Raw genomic sequence first — 22,945 nt, forward strand, 5'->3', positions numbered from 1 at the left:
GCTTGGATTGCCTTGGGAAGGGAATCTACCCTTTGTCTCTGTAGCTCCACGCGGGCATAAGGTTTCAACCCTTCCGTGAAGGTGAAGAGTTTGTCCTTATCCCCCATGTCGCTTATGCTGAGCATGAGTGCGGAGAATTCTCGCACGTAGTCCCGCACTGATTTTGTCTGGCGGAGCTCCCGTAGTTTTCTCCTTGCATTATATTCAACATTCTCGGGGAAGAACTGCAGGCGTATAGTTGCCTTCAGTTCGGCCCATGTCTCGAGAGCATCTTCACCGCCTTGATGGCTTCGTACTTCACACGCCACCAGAGTTTAGCATCACCCTGAAGATACATGGCAGCAGTTGCTACCTTCTTAGCTTCCTCCAGATCCCCAACAGCATCGAAATACTGTTCGACGTCAAAGATGAAGTTTTCCACTTCCTTGGCATTCCTAGCTCCACTGTATGGCTTTGGCTCAGGAATTTTCAGCTTCTTTGTCGCGGAAGCGGAGTTCACAGCACCTCCGATTTGGTTTCCACCTCCTCGGAGTAGGCCCTGTAACGCAGAGTTGACAACATTGAGTTGGTCTGTCAATTTGTCAATGGTTTGTTGCATGGCAGTCACCTTTTCTGCCTCTTGTGCCCTGTGGGCTAAATCCTCGGTGCGCTCCTGTTGGAGCCCCTCGAATTTCTCAAAGATTTTGGCTGCCTCTGTGGCTGCCGTCTGCCGGTCTCCCTCGGAGTCGCGACAGATGTTTTCAACGTCAACTTCGACCTGAAGCACCCTGCGGTCCAGGTCGTCCAACCTTTGCAGTAGGCTGGTTCTTAGTTCAGGCACCGTATCCACAATAGGCCGCAATACCTCAACCGTCCCTTCGAGGGCCGCAATGCGGTCCCCATGATTCACCATGGTCAGAAATGGTGGTATGTCAATACGTTCCCTCGTCCGATGTCGAGCCTAGGCTCTGATACCAACTGTTACGCGGCGCATTCCTGAGATTCCTTGGAAGGGCGACGTAAGGCTAGGCAACTGATGTCAGTGCAGTTGCTGTCCGCCAACTGAGGTCCCCTCCGTACGCTAGACGAGATTGTTAGGGCCGTACGGGAAAACCAATATCAAGAGCAATTGAGAGAACAGAAATGAGAATTCAGAATGAAAGAAAGCTTGATTGCATTAATGAAAGCTATTACAGAAAAGCAACGCGGTGTCGAGGGGGAGAGACACCAGTACAGAGAATTGCTTGCTTGCTAGAAAGTTTTGATTGCTTGATCCCTCCTAATAGTACTTAAAAAAAACAATCCAAAGTTACAAGACTAGACTTGACTAAGCTAGAGAAACATAATGGAAGTACATGAAATAAAACTACTCTATATTTACAATGAAAATGGCTTAGTTTTCTATAAGGCAGCAGCAGGTCCGTTGTCAGCAGCAGTGTCTTTGGCATCACGGTCTGCGCGCGCGGCGCTGTTGGCTTCTGCTTGCGGCTTGGCGCTCACGAGGGATATCGGTGGGGCGACAGAGGCACCTGCGCGCTTGTCACTTGGCGCGGCCAAGATCACGGGGCCGTCCGTGGCGCTAGGCATTGGGAGGTTTGCTAGGACGCCACGGGGCGTGCCCAAGGGTTCATGGGGCATGGCTGGAAAGCCGCCCATGACACTACTCATGCTTGTAAAATTTAATCTAGAACAACATAAGTCGACTAAACATGGGATGGTTATCTGGAAGAGAGAATTAGTTCCCTATTAGATTTGATCATATTACACTAAATGTGTGAAAATTGTTTACACTATCAGCGAATGAAACAAGTACTTCTCTAGATGTGTGCAGACTTCTTGCGTATGATACGCCGGACAACACCAACAACGAATTCACTGTATGATACACCGGCAAATTTTGACTTTGGACACATATGCTTAACATGTGTAAAGTATCAAATTGCCCTAAGCACTATTGGTGGTGAGACTTCCGTATCGTTTTATTTTCTCTCTCCCAGTAAATACATTTTTATAGCAAGTTATGCCATTAAGAGTAAAATAGTGGATGCTAATATAAAAGGAGTACACAATAATTCGGATCCTAAGCAATAAGTTCAGTTGAACTCACGGCCCGCCATAATCCGCCTCTAAGCATATTCCTGATGACAAATGTAGACCTTGATGTATTGTATTTAAGTTAGTTGGGGTAGAGTAGTACTGCCACTTCCTTATATACAAGTATATGATTTAAGCTAAGGTGGTTGATATGACCAAACTTGTTGCCCAAATACTACAACCACTCCAGCTTTGAATGAATTTGATTTGCAACGACTCTACCAATAGGGCAGACTGGCAGTTGAACTACATTGAAGAGTAGACATGAAATGGTTGGAAGAGTGCTTTTATTGGGGTTCAATTTCTAATCTTACTCAATTAGTTCAGTTTTTAATACAAAGGGCTTCATTTGTTTCATCAGGGCGGTCCTTCCATAAAGCAAGTAAAATATCCGCTTTAGGCCCCAAATTTGTGGGGCCCCATTTTTTGTTACACCTAATAGACTATGTATAAGTTTAAAAAAGAGTTCTGTAAAGTGAAAAAGTTTGATTTCTTTCTTTAACAAATATGGAGAAGAAGGATTTGCAACTGCTATGATTTCTACCAAGGAAATTGCACTTGAAATGAATATCGAACCAGAATTTCGTAAGAAACGTGTGATATATAGGAAGTAACAATTTGATGTAATGTTGATAATGAAATCTCAATATCTTTCAAAGAGTCCTTTAGAGTTGATTACTTTTATACATAATAAACAAGGCTATTTTTTCACTTCAAAATAGATTTGAACAATTCGAAACATATGAAAATATTTTTGGTTTTCCATTTGGCAGTATAAACTAAGATCACTAGATGTTGGAAAGTTGAAAAAATATTGCCTTAATCTTGAATGTTCCTTAAAGCATAATAATCAATTCGATATTGATGGTTTAGATTTATTTTGTGAATTAAAAGTATTAAGAAAAATAGTACAATTAGAAGATAATAGTTTAATTGATATACTTAATTAAATCAAAAGATTTAATTATTTTTCAAATGCCTAAATTGCTTATGGAATAATGTTAATAACTCATCTTCAACGGAAAGAAGTTTTCAAAATTAAAATTGATAAAATCTTACCTAAGAACAACAATGTCACAAGAAAGGTTAAATGGATTAGCTATATTGTCAATTGAGAAATACTTATTAGGAGTTATTGATTATAAGAAAATTATTTATAACTTTTTATCTAAGAAAAGCTAAAAAAATTGATTTCAAATAAATAAATAAAAAATTAAAAAGTTAAGGCCCCTCATAAAGTTTGGTTTTAGGCCATAAAATTGGTCGGGCCGCCCCTGTATTTCATCCAGAATTATCGCAAAGGCAAAGCAAAGTCAAGACATTTTAGCCACTCGTATGACAAAAACATAACACACGTAGGGGACCCTTCTATATAGTGTAGGCTGGCCATGGCTAAAACTTAGGTAGGACCAAAATGAGCTGTCAAATTATTTTCCAGGTTTTCTGAATTCAAAGATGTTGAGGAAATGGGAAAAAAGGGGAGCTCATATGAGGTCTCCTCCCTCCAAAAAAGAAAAGCACGATTCGAAATATGAAGGTTAATTCATCCAATTTTCGTGCGTCTAAAATGCGTAATATCACTCATCCCATTATTCACACATATCCTTTGCTAACATATCTATTCTATTGCTTGAGGAATAGTTTCGCTTGGAATACTTACTTCTTATAACGAAGTCGAGTTACATAAGAATTTAATTGTTATATTGAGAAAATAAAAAGATGTTATACAGTAATATTGCAGGTTTCATTCCTTTTATTTTCTTAGTTGACTTTAGCCGTACCCTTACCGCTGGGGTGGAGCTCGACCTCCAAATCATACATGAGATTTGTATTGGTCAAAATCTGACCGCTGCAGTCGGCCTAACCGAGATCCCATCCAAGCGACGAGATAGTGGAAGACGACATGGTTTGCACCAAAACCCCGTACTCACAATACCCGCCTTGACAAGGAGCGATACTCCAGGAACGACAGAAGCGGACGTGGTGCACAAGTGTATCAACCCATATTGAGGATTCCATAGCTATATATAGGGGAGGAGTCTTTCATTAAAGGGGGGCTTTTGGGCTGATTTGGCTAAGAACATTAATTGTAATACTTTTCTACATAAAAGATTAGCATTTTTAACATTCGATCACTCACTTTCACAAGATCAAGAAATATTACCCATTGTGTTCATCTTGTATACCTTTTGTTCTAGAGTTTATTATACTTAGCTAAGATTTACCCCTTCATTATCTTTTATTGATTTATTCAAAAAGGTTCCAATATCTTTTGAGTCAAACAATTTAGCGTCGTCTGTGGGGATTTCTTAGCAAAAACTTCCTAGTCTCCTCCAGATCAAAAACCGGAAACATGATCATCCACCGAGAGGAACGGTAAGCGAATCTCACATGCCAACCTAGATCATGATGCTATATACAAACAAAAGTTGCAACCAACATCATCCCCCGCACGCCGGGCAGCCCATGAACCAGTCAAAACAAGCCTGGCCCGCACAGGACAAAGGCACAAAAAAGGAAGGGAAAGAGAACCGAATACGGTTACCAAACTCAGAAAACACCATCCCCGTCAACTATCGAAGCGCCAAGCAGAGCAAGCAACGCCATCGATCCACCTTCGTTCACCAACTCATCAGATCGGGATAAGGAGGATATCATCCTAACCCACCTTCTGCTGGTTGCCCAAACAAGAACGCAAGCGCATCACGGGCGAACAAGCAAGGAAACATCCCAACTGAAGAATGGGAAATTATTACGGAACCACCGAAATATCGTCCACTAGACGAACCCGACGCCTCGGAGGTGATACCCTTCAAATGATACTTCCTCTCCCTCACCAAAAAGGTGTCCCAAGAAAGCCTTCCTGGGGACTTAATGATCGTGCCGACGAGGAGGAAACACCCGAGGTCAAAGCGTAATTCATCGTCCCATCCACCAATGACATCTCAAGACCGGAGAACGAAAAGGTTAGACAGGAAAACTCCAATATGTGTGTGAAACGAGTGTGAGCAAAGCAGCGGCGTTTCCTGATCTCCGATATCACGCTCCCCGACGCAAGCAGAATTAAGCAAAGTGGGACTCACCCAAGAAACGCAGAAGCTAAGCAAAAATGAGACTCCCTTCTTTTTTGGTTCTAGTTATGAGTATTTTATGCCATAACTGTCTTGGTTCAATTCTTGCTTCCGTTGCTACAGGTTTTAAACATTGTCTTGTTAGAGGCTTATAGTTGTGAATCTTAGCTTCCTTATGGTTAACTGCATTTCCTATTCGGGGAAGTAACTTACATGGAAAACGCATGTTGTTTGTCAGTAATATCTTGTCCAGCTAGCGGATGTGCATGGTTATATTCTCACTTTCGCTGCTGATTCGATTTGCCATCTTTTTTAGTCGTACTCAGGTTACGACTTGCTTTTATGGCTTAAGAACTTTATGTGGACGTACTTGATTGTTATTGGTACAGATTCTAGAAGAAGAGATCCAGCCAGTAATATGTAAAGCATTGGAAGAGATATCATCTGAAAAGCGGTATCAGGAGAAGTGCCTATTATTGTTGGCTCATGCTTTACAGTTCTAAAAAGAAACAAGTCACAAGGGCAAGTGAGCCCAATATTCTCCAGTAAAAACAAAATCGAGTACGCCGAGACTCACCCCGACATATGCACGAACAGTACGGCGACCTGCGGTTCTCCAAAATCCGATAGTGAAACAACGGGTTAATATTTCGACGAAAGCTCGAAATCACACCCTTAAGGCCAAGGGCCTCCGCCAAAAAGCAGAGTTCGACCTCGATCGAACAACGACGGGTAAATATTTCGACGAAAGCTCGACATCACACCCTTAAGGCCAAGGGCCTCCACCAAAAAGCAGAGTTCGACCTCGATCAAACAGCAACGGGAAAATATTTCGACGAAAGCTCGAAATAACACCCTTAAGGCCAAGAGCCTCTCCCAAAAATCAGAGTTCGACCTCGATCGAACAACAACTGGTAAATATTTCGACGAAAGCTCGAAATCACACCCTTAAGGTCAAGGGCATCCGCCTAAAAGCAGAGTTTGACCTCGATCGAACAACAATGGGTAAATATTTCGACGAAAACTCGAAATAACACCCTTAAGGCCAAGGGCCTCCACCAAAAAGAAGAGTTCGACCTCGATCGAATAACGACGGATTAGTATTTCGACGAAAACTCGAAATACCACCCTTAATGCCAAGGGCCTCCGTCAAAAAGCAGAGTTCGACCTCGATCGAACAACGATGGGTAAATATTTCGATGAAAGCTCGAAATCACGCCCTTAAGGCCAAGGGCCTCCGCCAAAAAGCAGAGTTCGACCTCGATCGAACAACGACGGGTTATTATTTTGACGAAAGCTCGAAATAACACCCTTAAGGCCAAGGGCCTCCGCCAAAAAGCAGAGTTCGACCTCGATCGAACAACAACAGATAAATATTTCGATGAAAACTCGAAATAACACCCTTAAGGCCAAGGGCCTCCGCCAAAAAGAAGAGTTCGACCTCGATCGAACAACAACGGGTAAATATTTCGATGAAAACTCGAAATAACACCCTTAAGGCCAAGGGCCTCCGCCAAAAAGAAGAGTTCGACCTCGATCGAACAACAACGGGTTAATATTTCGACGAAAGCTCGAAATTGTCACGACCCAAAATCCACAATAGATCGTGATGGCGCCGGACACCGTTGTCAGGCAAGCCAACCATAAATACTTAATTAAATTCTCATTTAAATAATTGTGAAAACTCTGATTTTCCTTCAATTTTACTAGTAAAAGATACTCATTTCAAATTAAATATGAAAGTCAAGAAATCAATACAAATTACCCCATAATCATCCCAGAACCCGGTGTCACAAGTGCATGAGCATTTACTAGGGAATAAAATAAAATACAGCAACTGTCCGGAATACAAGGTGGACAGAATTGAAATACAACACAATACTCTGAAAGGAGACTCTACGGGCTGCGGGCCGTCTCGATAAGTGCAAGCTCACCTAGGTCTCCGTACCAACCAAGCCGCTATGCCACTAAGCTGCTAGCCACACCTGAACCTGTGCAACAAAAATGCACAGCAGGTGTAGTATGAGTCCGAAACAACGTGNGGGGGTCTTAGAGAGGGAAAGTGTCTCCCATCAAATTCTCCTTGAGCCTTGCTAAAACATTGAAGAAAATCAAGTGAAGACACCTAAATTCTCATTCCCAAGAGGTAAGATTCATCACCTTAGCTCTTATTTCTACACTTAACTACATGGGGTCAGTAGAGAAGTAATTCATGAGTATAAGAATGAAGTTTCTGCATGCATATCACACCATAGGATATTGGAAGGTAGAAAACTAAGAAGAAGGCAACTGGGGTATAAAATGATAGAAATTCCTCACAAAAAGGGCCTAAGATCACAACGCACCTTTAGTGTTTGATGATATGCTCGAACCAAGCTAGAATTTCAATCTCGTCTCTAATTCTCGGTTCAATTTGTAATTCTTACACAATAGATCGAAGTGCTAAGAGTTCCGGAGTTTGGTAAGGATTAAGGAAAGCTAAATTGAGGTATGTATGGCTAAGACCCCCTTTTAATAGAAATTGAGCTCCGTTGGCGTTTATGCTGGTGTGGGAAGGCTAGAATTGGTTGATGTATTGATTGTATTTCACATTAATTGATTTGTAAATATATACATATGTATGTAAATGAATGATGTACCTCAATGTGAATAGTATTCCTTTCTTGATATTTAGAGAAGTGTGAAGAATACGAATCATGTGTTGAGATGCCTAGGCTATAAGCCGAGATTAAAACTAGAATTATCATGTTAATTATGTGAAAACTTACCTATGTTTGTAACTTGAATTGCTTGTGTGTGCCTATGGCCATAAAATTGCAAGATGGACATTGGAATTGGAATGATGTGATAGCTGTGGCCCTAAGTGCCAATGAATTGATGTGATCTAAGTGAAATAAAGATTCAAATGAGATGATTAATTAGAAAGGAACAACGCCTAGGTAAGGCAGCCTAGCCTATCGGGCCGAGATGGGACACTATGCCGCACACATGGTGGTGATGTGCAAATACTGAATTCCGAAAAAAAAAGAAAATGAAATGGTGATCGAGGTATATGTCTCAAGTGAGGCGACCTAGCCGATCGGGTCGTGATCGGACTCCGCTCAAGATAGCGGTGGTATTAAGAACAGTGATGAGCATGTGAAAGAAATGCCCCGAACTAAGTTATGGAAATTGTGTGAAAGATGATATGATTCATTTATGTGACGATGTGGAGTCCGGTTAAAACCTTTGATTTACTCTTGTGATTTCTTTGTTCTTGCTTGGTAGTTCTTTCTAGTAAAATGGTGTTTAGTTATACATACTAGTACTATTCCATGGTACTAACGTCCCTTTTGTCGAGGGCGCTACATTTTTAAATGAATGTAGGTGGCTCCATTGCGGATAGTGCCGAACGCGCGTAGCAGGTTACCTTCTCCTCAAAGCCTTGGTGAGCCCCTTCCTCCTTCAAGGGGTTGTATTGTATATCTTTTGTTGTTGTGGATTCCCATTTTGAGGTATAGCCGGGGCCTTGTTGCCGGCATTGTTGTACTTATCTTTTGTATCCTTAGAGGCTCCGTAGACATGTGTGTGGGTCATGTATGGGCGTTGTGGGGGCTCATAAACTATGTTGTAATTATAAACTCCTATTTTCTATAAATTGTGACTTCGTGGGAATTCCGGAAACTAACTCTAACTATGGATTAAGCTTGTAATATGGAATGAACAATCATTGTTGAATATACTACCCTTCCTTGCCTAAATAAAAAGGGAACCATGGTTATCTTACTAATAAAGAGTGGGGTAGGAAGTGTGTGTGATATGGCTTGCTTGGTTGGGTTCACCCGATCGAGCGCCGGTCGCGCCTCCCGAGGTTGGGGCGTGACAGCAGCGGCCTCAGAAATTTGACCCCCCATCATGGCCGGTGGCAGATTAATCACAGCGGCGGGAATCTCCGTCGATAGGTCAGACACAACAGCTGGCACCGTCTCTATAGGCGAAACGACATTAACTCCCGCCTCAGATCCCGTCCAGGGAATGTCTTCCTCTAAATGTATCACGGCTGAAGGATTCGTTTCGAACTCCACTCGCCGCCTCTTTGATGGCCCCTCCCTTTCGTCGGCACGGGAAGATTTCCTCACTAGGGAGGCGACAGGGGCTGAAATCTCAGGTCGAGGGGTAACCTCCGCGTGTACGGCCGTAGCCGTAGATTCGACTGAAGCGGCCCTCAACGAAGGTCGGGTAGTAGATGCCGAGGCAGGACGAGTGGACGAGGCAGGTTGACGAAAAGCTAACGGAGGAGCCCTCGCTCTCCGCACTCTGTCTAGCATCGACAAACATCACATAAGAAACCAAGTAAAATGGAAGGAGAAGGAATAGCGAACAAAGACGGTATTACTCACCAGTAAGGGGCTTGCGTCCATATCTCTCGTAGAAAGACAACCATGCACGGAAACCCGCCGTATGAGGAAGAATGGCGCTCACCCACTCGCAGATACCATCAACAGGTGCAGGAGGTAGCTTCACGGCTGTAAAAACACAATTTAATACTACCCAAAAGAAAGCAGTCAAACATCATTCCGACAAAAAGCATAGAAACTTACAGGCGAAGTTCCATCTCTCAGGGAACCCCGTAGGATCCTCCACAAGGTGTTCGGTCCGTACATAAAAACAATCCTCATAGAAGCGACGGTTGGCTCTATCGTCCATCTTCACCACCAGACTCTTCGACCATCGGTGGCGCATGAGAATCATCGTGCCACGAATGAGTTGAGGGGCAAAAATATTGAGCATATGCCCCAAAGTGATCTCATGATCAGCGAGCTCCGCAAACTTGAGCAGCATAAGGAACAATTTATACAGACACGGTGAAAGTTGCGCTGGGCATACCTCGTAAAAGCGGCAGAAATCTACCACCAAGAGAGGGAGAGGAAGCGTGTATCCAACAATAAAGGGGTAGGCGTAGAACACGCAATACCCTGGGCGGTCAAAATGGACTATGTCGTCCCCCACCACCGGCAGTACTTCAACGTGGCGATGGATTCCCCACCTAGCCTTCAATTCTGCGATCCCCTCCTCAGTTATGACGGAGGGAGCAGGTTCCGGCTCCTCCCCAGCGGGACTGTGGAAATTTCTCCATGCTTTCCCAGGGCGAGGCAAGATCTCAGCCAGCGACGGGACCTCCTCATCTTCTACCACTTCTGCCCCTCCAGTAGGCAGAACATCATTTTTCGGTGCCGGAGTTGTGGCAGAGAGGTCAGCACGAGAAGAATCGCCAGCCATTTGAATCAACCTAATAAAGCAAAGGGATAAAGAAAAGGAAAGACGAAAATTCCTGGCTAACTGGAGAAAGTCAAAAATCCGAAGTATTGGGAGAAAAGAAGATTCGCAAAATTCTCTTAACTAAAGGCAAAAAATGTGCCAAATCGAATGGTGCAGTCCTATTTATAAGAGACATAAATTTTCCAAGCACGAAACCCGAGAGTCGCCAATTGAAGGTGATAGGGCATGGAACGGTTCAACCCCCTGGAAATGTGTGTCATAATGGCAGGAAACCATAAACAACGCTTCAAGACAAACAATATTCAGGTTCCGAAACGACCGTAATGGTTCAAGGATATCGAAAAGACGCCGTCACATTGCTAGAATCTGAAGACCATACTCAAGGGGTAGGTAGTCAGATTTCTCTTAGATACGTAACAATCATGATCCGCCTATCAGGCCCGACAAGAGACGACCCCGGTAGACGGAGGGACTAACTGTATTGGTCAAAATCTGACTGCTGCAGTCGGCCTAACCGAGATCCCGTCCAAGCGATGAGATAGTGGAAGACGACATGGTTTGCACCAAAACCCCGAAATCACAATGCCCGCCTTGACAAGGAGCAATACTCAGGGAACGACGGAAGCGAACGTGGTCACAAGTGTATCAACCCATAGTGAGGATTCCATAGCTATATATAGGGGAGGAGTCTTTCATTAAAGGGGGGCTTTTGGGCTGATTTGGCTAAGAACATTGATTGTAATACTTTTCTAAATATAAGATTGGCATTTTTAACATTCGATCACTCACTTTCACAAGATCAAGAAATATTACCCATTGTGTTCATCTTGTATACCTTTTGTTCTAGAGTTTATTATACTTAGCTAAGATTTATCCCTTCATTATCTTTAATTGATTTATTCAAAAAGGTTCCAATATCTTTTGAGTCAAACAAGATTGAGATGAGTTTTTGCCTCATGCAGTTCGGGGCAGGAAGAGAAGCATGCATCTTTTTAGTAGAGAATGGAGGAGGGAATAACAACTTATGATTTCTGTTCAGGGGCGGATCCGGTGCAAATACGGGTTCACGTGAATCAGTGGAGAATCTAGAATTTTAAAGCAATGGGTGCTTTATTGTCCTTAAGTTAAGTTGACGCATAGTATAAGTGTATCACTATTTGAAACTTAAAATGAGACAATNGTAAGGGCCGTGACCTGGGCCCGCAATTCCGCAGCCTCCGCCGCCACCCCACGGCTTATCTCCAAGTCCTCCTCTTTTGACTGAAGGAGGGTTTCCAGCTCGATATTTCGAGCCAAAGCAGCCATCAGCTGCTCATCAATCTCCTTCAGCTCAGTCGTTCTCTTCTTCAAAAGAGCCTCTGATTCCTCAAGGCCCTCACGGAACGTCCGGAACTGGGGGTCCTGCTTAAGCATGTCTGCCAACGCCTGATGCTTGGCACGAACCTCTTTATACTTCTTCGCCATTTTGGTGAAAGTGGCCGCTTTCTTTTGTTCACGCCACCTCCTCTCCACCGTCGACAGTGAAGTCAACCGCCAGACCTCCGGGCCGAGGAACTACCTCGTCAACCGACGGAACTTCTCCGGTCTCTATCTGTTCGGCACCTCCCATTGCCGGAGGTGGCCCTTCAACTACAGGAAAATCTATCGGAAAAGCATCGTGGGAAGAACTGCCTGCCATTGTTGATCTACTAAAGAGAAAGGGATAGAATCGGTGGGCAAGATAAAGGTTATCACAATCAATGGAAAGAAAGGAGAAGATGAATTAGCAGAACGAAAAAGTTTCCTCAGAATCTCTCTCAGATGAACAATGAAGATATGAGAAATGAATGCCTCAACCCACCTTTATAGGCAACATAAATGGCTTTCGCGAAACCGAATAGCCGTCATTAACTGCACGACCAACCGTAAAACGGTTCGGTCCTGCCGAAGCATGCGTCATTATGACAAGCTCCGCGAAGCGGCTTCTCAGCCATCCGCCAACGTCCCACCGTCAGAATAATCGCAACGGCCTGCGAACGCTGAAAGAATGCGTCGTGCGCCTTCAAAATTCTGGACGTGACCAAATACGTACCCGGCGCATACTCATTCTCCACGGCCATCGCCATTATATGAAACGCTACGGCCATCTCCAATATATGAAAGGCTACGGCCATCGCCAATATATGAAAGGCTATAGCCATCCCCAATATATGAAAGGCTACGGCCGTCTCTAATATATGAAAGGCTATGGCCATCCCCTTTATTTGAAAGGCTATGGCCGTCTCTAATATATGAAAGGCTATGGCCATCCCCAATATATGAAAGGCTACGGCCATCTCTAATGTATCAAAGGCTCTCCAATATATGAAAGTCTACGGCCATCTCCAACGTGTAAACGACTAAGGCCACCGCCGTTAATAAGTCGACCCCCTTATTCGAGTTTTTTCAAATCACAATCGATGAAGTCCGCTCATCGAGCTCGGCCGAAACACGACCTCAATAAGCGGAGGGACTAACTGTATGGGTCAGAATCCGATCTCACGGTAATTAACGGAGTTAATCTCGTCTTGAGCTAATCCATAATTAATAAGTGGTATGGCCACTTATTCATAACAGGATTCGACTCTTGTCCGATTTAATCTACGAGGGCACGGCCCATTCATTCCCCCATGGGGACGGAACCTCAGCGTGGCCACGGCCATTTATTGCCAGCTCACGAAGCTCACATCTATAAATACTAAGAGTGGAAGCCCTAGAAAGGGGGCTGCTTCTTCACCACTATTGAGAAGAGAGAGAGAAGAGAAAAATATACCCATCTTATGGGAAGAGAAAACACCATTGTAAGGCTCTGAACCTCTTCATGGAGAGGCAGATCAAACCAATCTTTATCAATAAAAGCTGTTAAGATTTCTTCTCCTAACCTTGAGTACTTATTTTCATGTTCTTCGCTTGGTCCAATGGATTATTACGATTTGCTATGATTTTCCCGTAACTTATTTGTATTGTTTTGCACTCATAAAGCACATGATAACTTTTGAGCAAGCAGTTTTCATACCATATATTTCTTATTTTAAGTCCAGAAATTAGTAGGATCTTTCCTTTACGTATAGTGTTCATCTATCTCCAGAAATCATTTGGTTTTGAAGTCCAAAATTTTATGCCTTTTTCCAAGAATCACATTCATTTTTAATTCTTTTCACTTTTGGTAAACTGAGACTGCATTGATGTAGTGAAAAGCTGATGTGATATTCTACAAAGTGACCGAGGGTTTTTCTGTCAACTATGCTCTGCTAAATAGTATTTGCATGCAGACTTATATTGTTTCAGAGAACTGCCAAATTTTGCCAAGATCTGCAGGCCGCATATCCGCGTATTGGGAATATTTAGAACATGGGTGCACTAATATCTTTATAACTATATGACTTGACAATATAATTTTTTTTTTTTTTTTACGATTATCCAAGTTGATGAGCAAACTCTAATTAATATTATTAGCATTATTTTTCCTCAGACGGGTTTTCATAATTTGGAAACTATCAATAATGAAATCATTACTTATCGTTTTAAATATCTTACGTTGTATATAGCAAGTTAAAAATTATTAAAAAAATTCTTCATCTATCCTAATATGTAAATCTTTTTATGTATACATGATTTTGCGTTACTAGTGAAAGCTTATTTTTAAAGAATAACTTTAGGCAGGACCAAGAAAGAAAAGGAAAGAATAAAGAAAAAGAAGCATGGGTTAAGAAAAGAAAACAATAAAGAAAAAGAAGCATTTTTAATTAAAAACTACTTATAAGGGAGCAATTGAACCCCTAACCTTTGGGTTGAAAATGCGACCATTGACCACTAAGCCAAAGTACACACTTCAGGTTCACACGTGCTTCTTTACGAAAATCAGAAAAATATAAATGCTATGTTATATATAATTTAGGGAGGGGAACATGGATTCACATGAACTCATCCCCTCCTATGTAGATCCGTCCCTAGGAATATTCTCATAAAATCTTTCAAAATTCTGTCGATTTTAAGCCTATTGCATTTATTCCATGTTCCGTTATAGGTATTAGCTTATATTGGTTGGAGCATGAGCCCTAAGCCAAATTCATTTTATCCATTGTTAATAAACGTTCGTGTGTCACAGTAGAGCGGGACTTGGTTAGAGCATGGCCTCTAAGCCAAATTCGAACCACTTTGTTGAATTATTAGCGCAAAGGAGTAGGATCAAATAACGAGAAGGGTAAAAAGGACTCTACTTACTTCTTTTTTTCATTTTTTTTAAAAAGACTGTATCAAAATAAACATTGATGTGGTGCTTAAGCTTTCCTAAGCCGAGGGTATATAGGAAACAGTCTCTCTATCCTCACAAGGTAAGGGTAAAGTCTGTGTACACACTATCCTTCCCAGACCCCACGGTGTGGGATAATATTAAGTGTGTTATTAGTGTTGTACTGTATCAAAATAAATGAAAGAGGGACATCATAAAGGGAGAAGGATCAAACAAATAAAACAATAAAAATAGTATACTTACTTTCTTTGGGAGTATGTATGAAAATAAATGAAAGAGGGACATCACAAGATTAAACAACGTGAATATACGTTGGTCAGCAAATACTGAATTTTCATGGAAGTAAGTATAATGCACATTTTATACAAGGGTAGTACAACTCTTCTTCTGTATTTTTGCTTCGGTTTCTCCAAAAATATCGTCCAAAAATTACTCCAAAATTGATATTGAAAAGAGCCAAAACCAAATCCTAATTCGTATTAGAGTTGTAGCGTAAGGGTTATAACTTATAAGTATATTGTGCACGATTTATGGCTCACCCCTACCTCCTTACTCCTTACTCCTTCCCCCTTAAAAACAAAATTTTTAAATGTAAAAAATAAATTAGAAAAACAAATCCAAATGCCAAACCAAAGACATTTGATCTTGGAGTTCATAATGACTAATGAGTTCACAATTGTATCGGTGGTTCGCCTAAGGGGTTGATCTTTAAATATTGGGAGAATTACATATAAGTACAATTCATACACACACATTGCAACTGAGTAGTCCAGTTATAACTTTGCAAATCTATAGCCCAAAGACAATAGGCCCAAATCCGAAAACCCAGCATTTTTCACACAATCAGCATTTCTTACGGTCAACAGTGGCGGATCTAGAATTTTAAAGCAATGGATGCTTTATTGTCCTTAAGTTAAATTGACGCATAGTATAAGTGTATCACTATTTGAAACTTAAAATGAGACAATTCAATGCAAAAATATAGGGAAAATAACACTGTATAAATAATAGGCGAATATATATATATATATATATATATATATATATATATAGACACACACACAAATTTTTATATGTTATATACAAAGAGTATATACATTTTATACACTTTTGCGCTATGGGGTAAATAGTTTTGGTCACGAACTAAAAGTGATTTTTGCTCAAAAATATATTTTTGCAAACATTACAACAAAAACTAAATGGAGTACTATTTTGGACAATAAAAGTACTCCACATCAATCTCCATACTTGAAATATTTTTAAGTGATGTAGTAGAAAGAAAGAAAGAAAAGTGAATTTGAAGGAAAAACAAGAAAGCAAAAAGGTAACAAAATATGGAAAAATAGCTCAAATGAGGGCAACCGGAAAATAGAAAAGAATAGAAACAATCAAACAAGGAAAGGTCTTTCCCATCGCAGAACATACAAAAAAAAAAAAAAAACACTTGCGCCTCACACCAGTTTCGATCCCCAAAACAAGCAAAATAAAGGCCTACAATTGAATCTCTAAACCAAAGCACCTAGTTCCAGCTTTTATTTCGTGGGTGCTCATCTCTTTTATATTTAATTTTTTCATTAATTTATCATAAAATACACAGACCCTACCCCAAAGACAATGGGTGCTTATGCACCCACACCACTAAACGTGGATCCGCCGCTGACGTGAACCCAAAGACTTTTGTATTTTTGTACTAAAAATTCATCAAAAGTATAAGAATACTTGAAATCTAATTCGTTGTTCCAGTTATCATGTATATTATCTTGAGATCGTTATAGGAATGCATAAACTTAAACTTTTGGATCCGCCCCTCCTTTTTCAACATAATCACCTAAATCCAAAACTTTGTTATCGTAGAGATGTGGAAGAGCAAGCATGAGTGGCAGTGTGGTTGTTGAGAAGACTACAATTTTGTAGCAAGTGCTTTGTCATACGAGGAAAAGCCAAAGCATCAGTCTTACTTTTGGTTAACTAAATCCTTCCACTTCAACCACTAATTTCAACTTTTATACACAACCATTAACAAGGTAGGTAAATGATAATTGGGAAACTTTAGCCTTTTTGTAGAACAATAAACTAATGAAAGCCCAATCAATGTTTGCTTCAAGAGTAAGGTAACCTTATGAGTTAGAAAAGTCTTCTATAAAAGGAGAACACAAGTTTAAGAAACATTCTTAAAATATCCTTAGTTCCACTAATTAAGAAAGTCTACCAGTTCCAAGCTCTGATAAGGTAAAATCCTTAACCCCTATTTTTTTCCCCTTTATTATTGACAAAATTAGGAGGGGAGCCTTGGCGTAACAGGTAAAATTACTGTCATGTGGCTAGGAGGTCACGGATTCGAGCCATGGAAACAGCCTCTTGCAGAAATGCAGGATAAGGCTGCATACGATAGATCCTTGTAGTTCGGCCCTGTCCCGAACCTCGCGCATAGCGGGAGCTTAGTGCACCGGGCTACCCCGAACCCCGCGTATAACGGGAGCTTAGGGCTGCCCTTATTCTTGACAAAATCATTTTATCTTGTTCACAATTTTAATTTGGTTAAGAGTTTCTTGACAAACTTTTGTTGATTGTTGAAAGGATTTAACTATGGCTACTAATGGACCAAGTTGGGCAGATCAATGGGGTGCAGGAGGGATAGGTGCCATGGATGAAGATGACAGTTATTATAAGAGCAACAAAGAAAATGGAAATAACAAGAAAACCAGTGCAGGAATTGGCAAAGTGAAAGCAGTAGCAATTGCAGGTGCACAGAAAGTGAAAAATGGCCCTTCTATGGTCATCAAATGGGTTAGGAGCAAATCACAAAAGAAAAACAACTCCATTTCATGAATAGAGATAGAGATTATCTCATCTTTGTCTGGCCTTGTGTAAGAACATTCAAGATTTCAGATCAAATGTGTCAAAATAGGGGCCTTAAATAAACTTATGGATTGTTATGCTTCATTCATATCACGACTTGCTTAGATTTATCCAATTCTCGTCTCATTAGTCATTCCTAAAGAGGATAGAGTTTATATTGTTTCCTTGCCAGCTTCTTCAAGAAAGAAATTGCGAACTGCTCTAAAACAAAGTCATCTTAAAAAAGAATATTCCTATAGTAATAATTAAAGACTTGGGAACAATAACTTGAAAGTCACTGTCCCAATCAAGGTAGTGCTTACGTTCAATGGTGCCTCCGGGCTGCTACAACAACAACATATCTGAGGATGATAGTGTGTACGCATACCTAACCCTTGTCTTGTGAATATAGTAAATGGTACCTCGGGGCTGTCCCGCAAAAAGCTACAGCCCCAATATATTAAATCCAATATTCACATGATGAAAGAATATAGCAATCGAAAAGCTATAACTCACCTACTCCTGTATGAAGGACAAATATGTTAATCATAATCAAGTCTAACTTGTCAAACATTTAGAGTAACTTACATGATTGAACAGAAACAGATGAACTGTATATCAGCTCATGATGTTTAACTGCTAGCAATAATTGATATTTAAACAAAAGGTCGAGGAGAGGAATTAATTGCTAGCAACTCTACTCTTTAAACTAGTACTAGTATAGATTTTTCTGTAAAATCAATAGTATGTACTATGAATAAATGAAAATTTTAAAGCCTCCCTACACCATTCACAACCTTTGCTACAAGACGACATATCACATACCCTCTCCCGAACAACTGTATTTGTATTCTTTTTTTCACATACGATTTGAACCGAAACAAATTTATAAGGTATGAGGATATACAGTAAAGGAGCATCAATAGTTATAGAAAAAACAACTTAAGAAAAAAGGTGCTATTGGATAAGAGAGCAACAGTCGTCATCACATCTGTACATGGTAAGGTTATTCAGAAGAGGACCATAAGCTCCAGTCAAATTTGATGTATATATTAATGAAAATGAACGACAACAGTCAGCAACGCGTGATGAGATCAAAGAAATAGCAGATTTACAACGGAGATAGTAACTTTGCAATATTAATTTCCAAGCTCAAGGAACCCAAATGTATTTTCGCCGCTGTATGTCATGTAGAGAAATCCATCTTCATCCTTATTTTCCTCATATATTGCTGACAACAGAGCAGCTGCAATGAAAGAAGATGTAATTATACAACTATCAGGATAAGTAAAAGACCTACATAATCCGTCTCCTTACCCGTGGGAGGCAAAGTGTTGTTGACAAAGACAAATATGGCCTTCTCAGCACTGAGCTTGATCCTCTTCCGAACCACATAAACAAACTGGCCGACAGTCAAATCAGCTGGGACGAGGTATCTGCATCACAAGGTAAGACAAATGAGCATTAACAGGGCGGCCAACCCAGTCCAACTATGGACAATCAGACATAGGAACCATAAGTGACAATAACATTCGATACAAATGCTGCAAACATTTCACGGCTAATGAACACTAAGCATGTTTAGTTGCAGAGGAGAAACATCCAAGCGATCATAGGTCCATTCCTGCCATTCACTAAATTAAACTGAGCTTATTAGCTATTTCCACACGCAATCCCATTCTCCATAGAAATATCATGGACTCAAGTATTTGATCATTTACATTACGAGAACCTCAGGGAAGACAACAGCTTTTTTGGAATTCAAATTTAACAGAAAAGCATACGTATTCCATCAACCTTCCTTCCAGATTCTCCTATACGGCTATTGGTATGAATTTTTTTTTCCTAAAAAGTGATATGAAAAATGAAAATTAACACCGTTAAAGCTTTCACATAAAATATTACCACCCCCAACTTCCCATGACAATATCCTTATCTCAAACTAATAGGAACAAACACCTCATATTACTAGCTATGCTAAAACCAAACATTTGATCTATAAAACAGGGTAAGATGCACAAAGTCATTCTTGTAACCATAAGTCAACAATAACCATTAAAGAGAACAAGAACGCAATTTACTGATGACCAGTAGGGCGTGCCAAAACACAATCCATGTAACTGGATTGGTAGATTTAATCACCTTAGGGTAGAAGCTCATAATTAAGCACTTGATTTTGAAAATTTAACGTCCAAAACATCCAGGAAAAGAAGGAAAGTAGCAACTTACTTCTTCTTATCAATGTCAGGGATATCACTCCTCTCTGCCTTCTCAACAATCACCTGAATTAGGAAACTTGAATGTCAGAGGGGCACACAAGAGTACTAAGTATTGAATTACATCCACACGCTCTTCAGATAATAAAGATCATACCGGAATTCGATCAGGATACTTCTCTCGGATGCGAGAAGACTCTGACTGCCTCCTCTCTGTAAACAAAACCACATTGTGCACTCATCAGAATTTACACCTGAAAGTACTAGCTTTATTGTCTGATGTTTTCAAACAAAAATAGGATATGCTCAGGAGAATGGAGAAAAGTTATACAGTCTCTTCTCCATGAGCTAACCTCCAGTTCATAAACTTGTTTAGCAATTCCAAAGAGTACATAAATTTTAAGACCAAAAAGTCAAAATAACCACCATATTCCCCTATGTTCTATTTTTCTATAAACATAGGCACACCCACACATGCAGAAGAGAAAAAAGAAGAAGCTTAAAGCCAATCATGCAAACTTTGACATGATTCGTGAGTGTTACATGCTTTACAAGTAGGTTTGTTAATTCTCAACATAAAATTTGGAAGCATCTTGATTACTATTACACACGTGTAAAACACTCAGAATGTGATTTTTCAGCTCAAAATAGTCAAAACAGATATCCAGCTAAACATAGGAAGAAAAAAAAAACAGACATAGACAAGCAGAAAGGCAACAGTGCCTCAATTGTTTGTCTTCTTGAGCTGAGAGTCTATCGGAAACAGCCTCTCTACCCCCTCGGGGTAGGGGTAGGTCTGCGTACCACTATTGGGATTTCACTGAGTCATTGTTGTTGTTGTATAGCAGAAACGCAACAATGCCTCAATTATGAGACTTTTTTTTTGATAAGGTAATAATTTAACTAAACTGCAAATATATACAGCTCCAAGCACTAGACAGTATAAAATGTCAACGAAGGGAGATAAAACTTTCGTCACGGGTGAAGCTAGGTCTATTGAATCCCCTACATTGAAAAATTATACTGTTTAAATAGGGAAAAAGCTAATTTCTTTTCGTTATATATAAGTTGTTGAATCCCCTACAATACGGAAAAGTTCTAGTAAAGTGGCAATGCGGTTCAAATATTGCTTTAGGTCATAGGTCCAAATCCCAGGTGTGACATTCTTTAATCACCTTGTATAAATTCCTGGCTCCGCCACTGACTGTCATATGGAATAAACATTCAGGTCTCATTGTTGTTTCACCAGATATTGTATCTATTCAGTAGTAGACAAACCTCAAACTGGAAAACCAGAAGAACATAATAGCATTAAACACCAAGGACACAAAAGGGAAAAGGCACAAAAATCAGCAGAACTCCTACCCCATATCCCAGAACTGATCAATATTAAGTTTTTCAGCATGATAAAAGATCAAATACATGAACTATGATCACCTATGAAAGTTCAAGAAAGACGTAAACAAGTCAAAGATACAAAGATACATACACACAATCAAACAATTTGTAGTATAACAACAAAAAGCTGAATTAGAAAACAAAATTACCCATGGGGTGTTCAAGCTTGAAAGAACTCTTGGCCATGACAAGACTCAGACTTTGATCTTTACCTGCAAATTTCAGACAGCCATACACATCAGAATCACACCCAAAAAAATAAAAATAAAACACATATCAGGAAAGTACACAAATAATCATATTGTAATGGACTAAGGGCATGTAGAAATCAGTAAGAACGGAAATTCGCGCAAGAGGATATCTTTAGAACTTACCACAACAGAAGAAAATCAAAGAATTGAAGAAGGGTTGTGATCAATTTGACTGTTTTTACAAAAAGAAAAGGGTGCGCCTTTGAAAGAACAAGAAATAATGACTTTAAACAAAACCACACTATTTAAATGGAAAAATTACAAGGGTTTTTTCTGCTACACGGAATCAATTGGAGAAGTTTGGATTCACAAGGAAACTACAAGTATTTGTTTAGTTTCGTACTCTGTTCGGTGAGAATTTGTCGGAGGCAATAATTCTGTAATACGACATCGCAAAGAATGTTTAAAGGTTTAAACGACTTCGTTGGGAGATTCATTGGCTATTGGGTAAGGATCTGGTTTGCTCATCTAATTGGGGCACCTAGTTTATTTGATTTAGAATTCCCTCGGACAAAGTCCAAGTAAAGAATATTTAGGCCGTTTGGCCATGAGTTTTATCAAAATAAATTTAGGATTTATTTTCGAGATTTTTATATTCTTATGCCACATAGAAAACCTTATTACCCTCAATGTTTAAGGTTTGACTTAATTACACTTAGTATACCAAATTACCAATTCTATATCATAATTAATTAAGGGTATAATTAATTGTACGTTTTTTACTCCTTAATTAAAGGAATCTGTATATCCCAATATCCCCACTCACCCTACGTTTTTCTCTCCTAACCCCTCAGTCCCACCCACGTTTTACCCATACCCACGTTCTTTTTACCATTTTCCATCTTCTGAAACCAAATTCTCCCTCTAAATTCATAGAAAATTGATGAAACCCTTCAACAAACTTGGTTCCCCATTTTACTCCAGTTGAAGTTCATCAATGAAGAACAACAAAGCTTAGAAACAAAGTCCTAAAAAATCAGCAGTAGCTGATATACCCTCATTTGATTTGGGTGTGTTATCACCAAAATCACCCAAAAAGCAAGGCAAATCTCCACATGCAATTGCAGAGACTACTCATAGTTCCTCTCCCCGACAAATTAGAGCCGAGATGAGAACCAAACAAAAACATGATGTAGATGCTGGAGAAACTTCTACACCAGGCAAACAAGTCAAACGAAAAGGAAAAGAGATTTTGGTAGACGGCGACTTTATAGAAGAGGTCCCTAATCCTAGTATTTCAAATTCTATGGAAGTCTGATTTTACGGTAATATCTATAAAATTCCTACATTTATCTACAAATAAACTACACATCAGTTTTAGTATGTATAAAGCAATATTGTTTTCATGATTATCTACAACTACATTTATACTACAATTAAACTACAATCTATGTTGAAAAAAAATTTTCTCTTCATCTACAAATTTTCTACAAAAATTCTACAAATATACTACAAATCAGTTTAAGTATGTATAAAGCAGTATTATTTGTAAGGGTACCTACATAATTACTACATTTATACTACAATTAAACTACAATCTATGTGGAAAAAGATATTGACTACAAAATT

General features: G+C 40.0%; 1 protein-coding gene and 1 long non-coding RNA gene across 2 annotated transcripts; one reads left to right on the forward strand and one right to left on the reverse strand.

Annotated features, from left to right (window-relative positions):
- LOC109222785 lies at positions 16,794 to 17,620 on the forward strand. Its single transcript, XR_002067454.1, has 2 exons — positions 16,794 to 16,902; positions 17,251 to 17,620. It is a non-coding gene; the product is annotated as an uncharacterized LOC109222785 (long non-coding RNA).
- On the reverse strand, positions 18,438 to 21,879 carry LOC109244485 (autophagy-related protein 8C-like). Its single transcript, XM_019411585.1, has 6 exons — positions 21,500 to 21,879; positions 21,275 to 21,337; positions 19,885 to 19,940; positions 19,741 to 19,793; positions 18,829 to 18,947; positions 18,438 to 18,757 (listed from the first exon to the last, which is right to left on the reverse strand). Exons 2-6 carry the CDS (start codon positions 21,309 to 21,311, stop codon positions 18,651 to 18,653), a joined length of 372 nt encoding a protein of 123 aa, XP_019267130.1. The 5' UTR covers positions 21,312 to 21,337; positions 21,500 to 21,879; the 3' UTR covers positions 18,438 to 18,650.

The sequence above is a fragment of the Nicotiana attenuata genome, chromosome 2, assembly GCF_001879085.1.
Source record: "Nicotiana attenuata strain UT chromosome 2, NIATTr2, whole genome shotgun sequence".
Lineage (NCBI taxonomy): Eukaryota > Viridiplantae > Streptophyta > Magnoliopsida > Solanales > Solanaceae > Nicotiana > Nicotiana attenuata.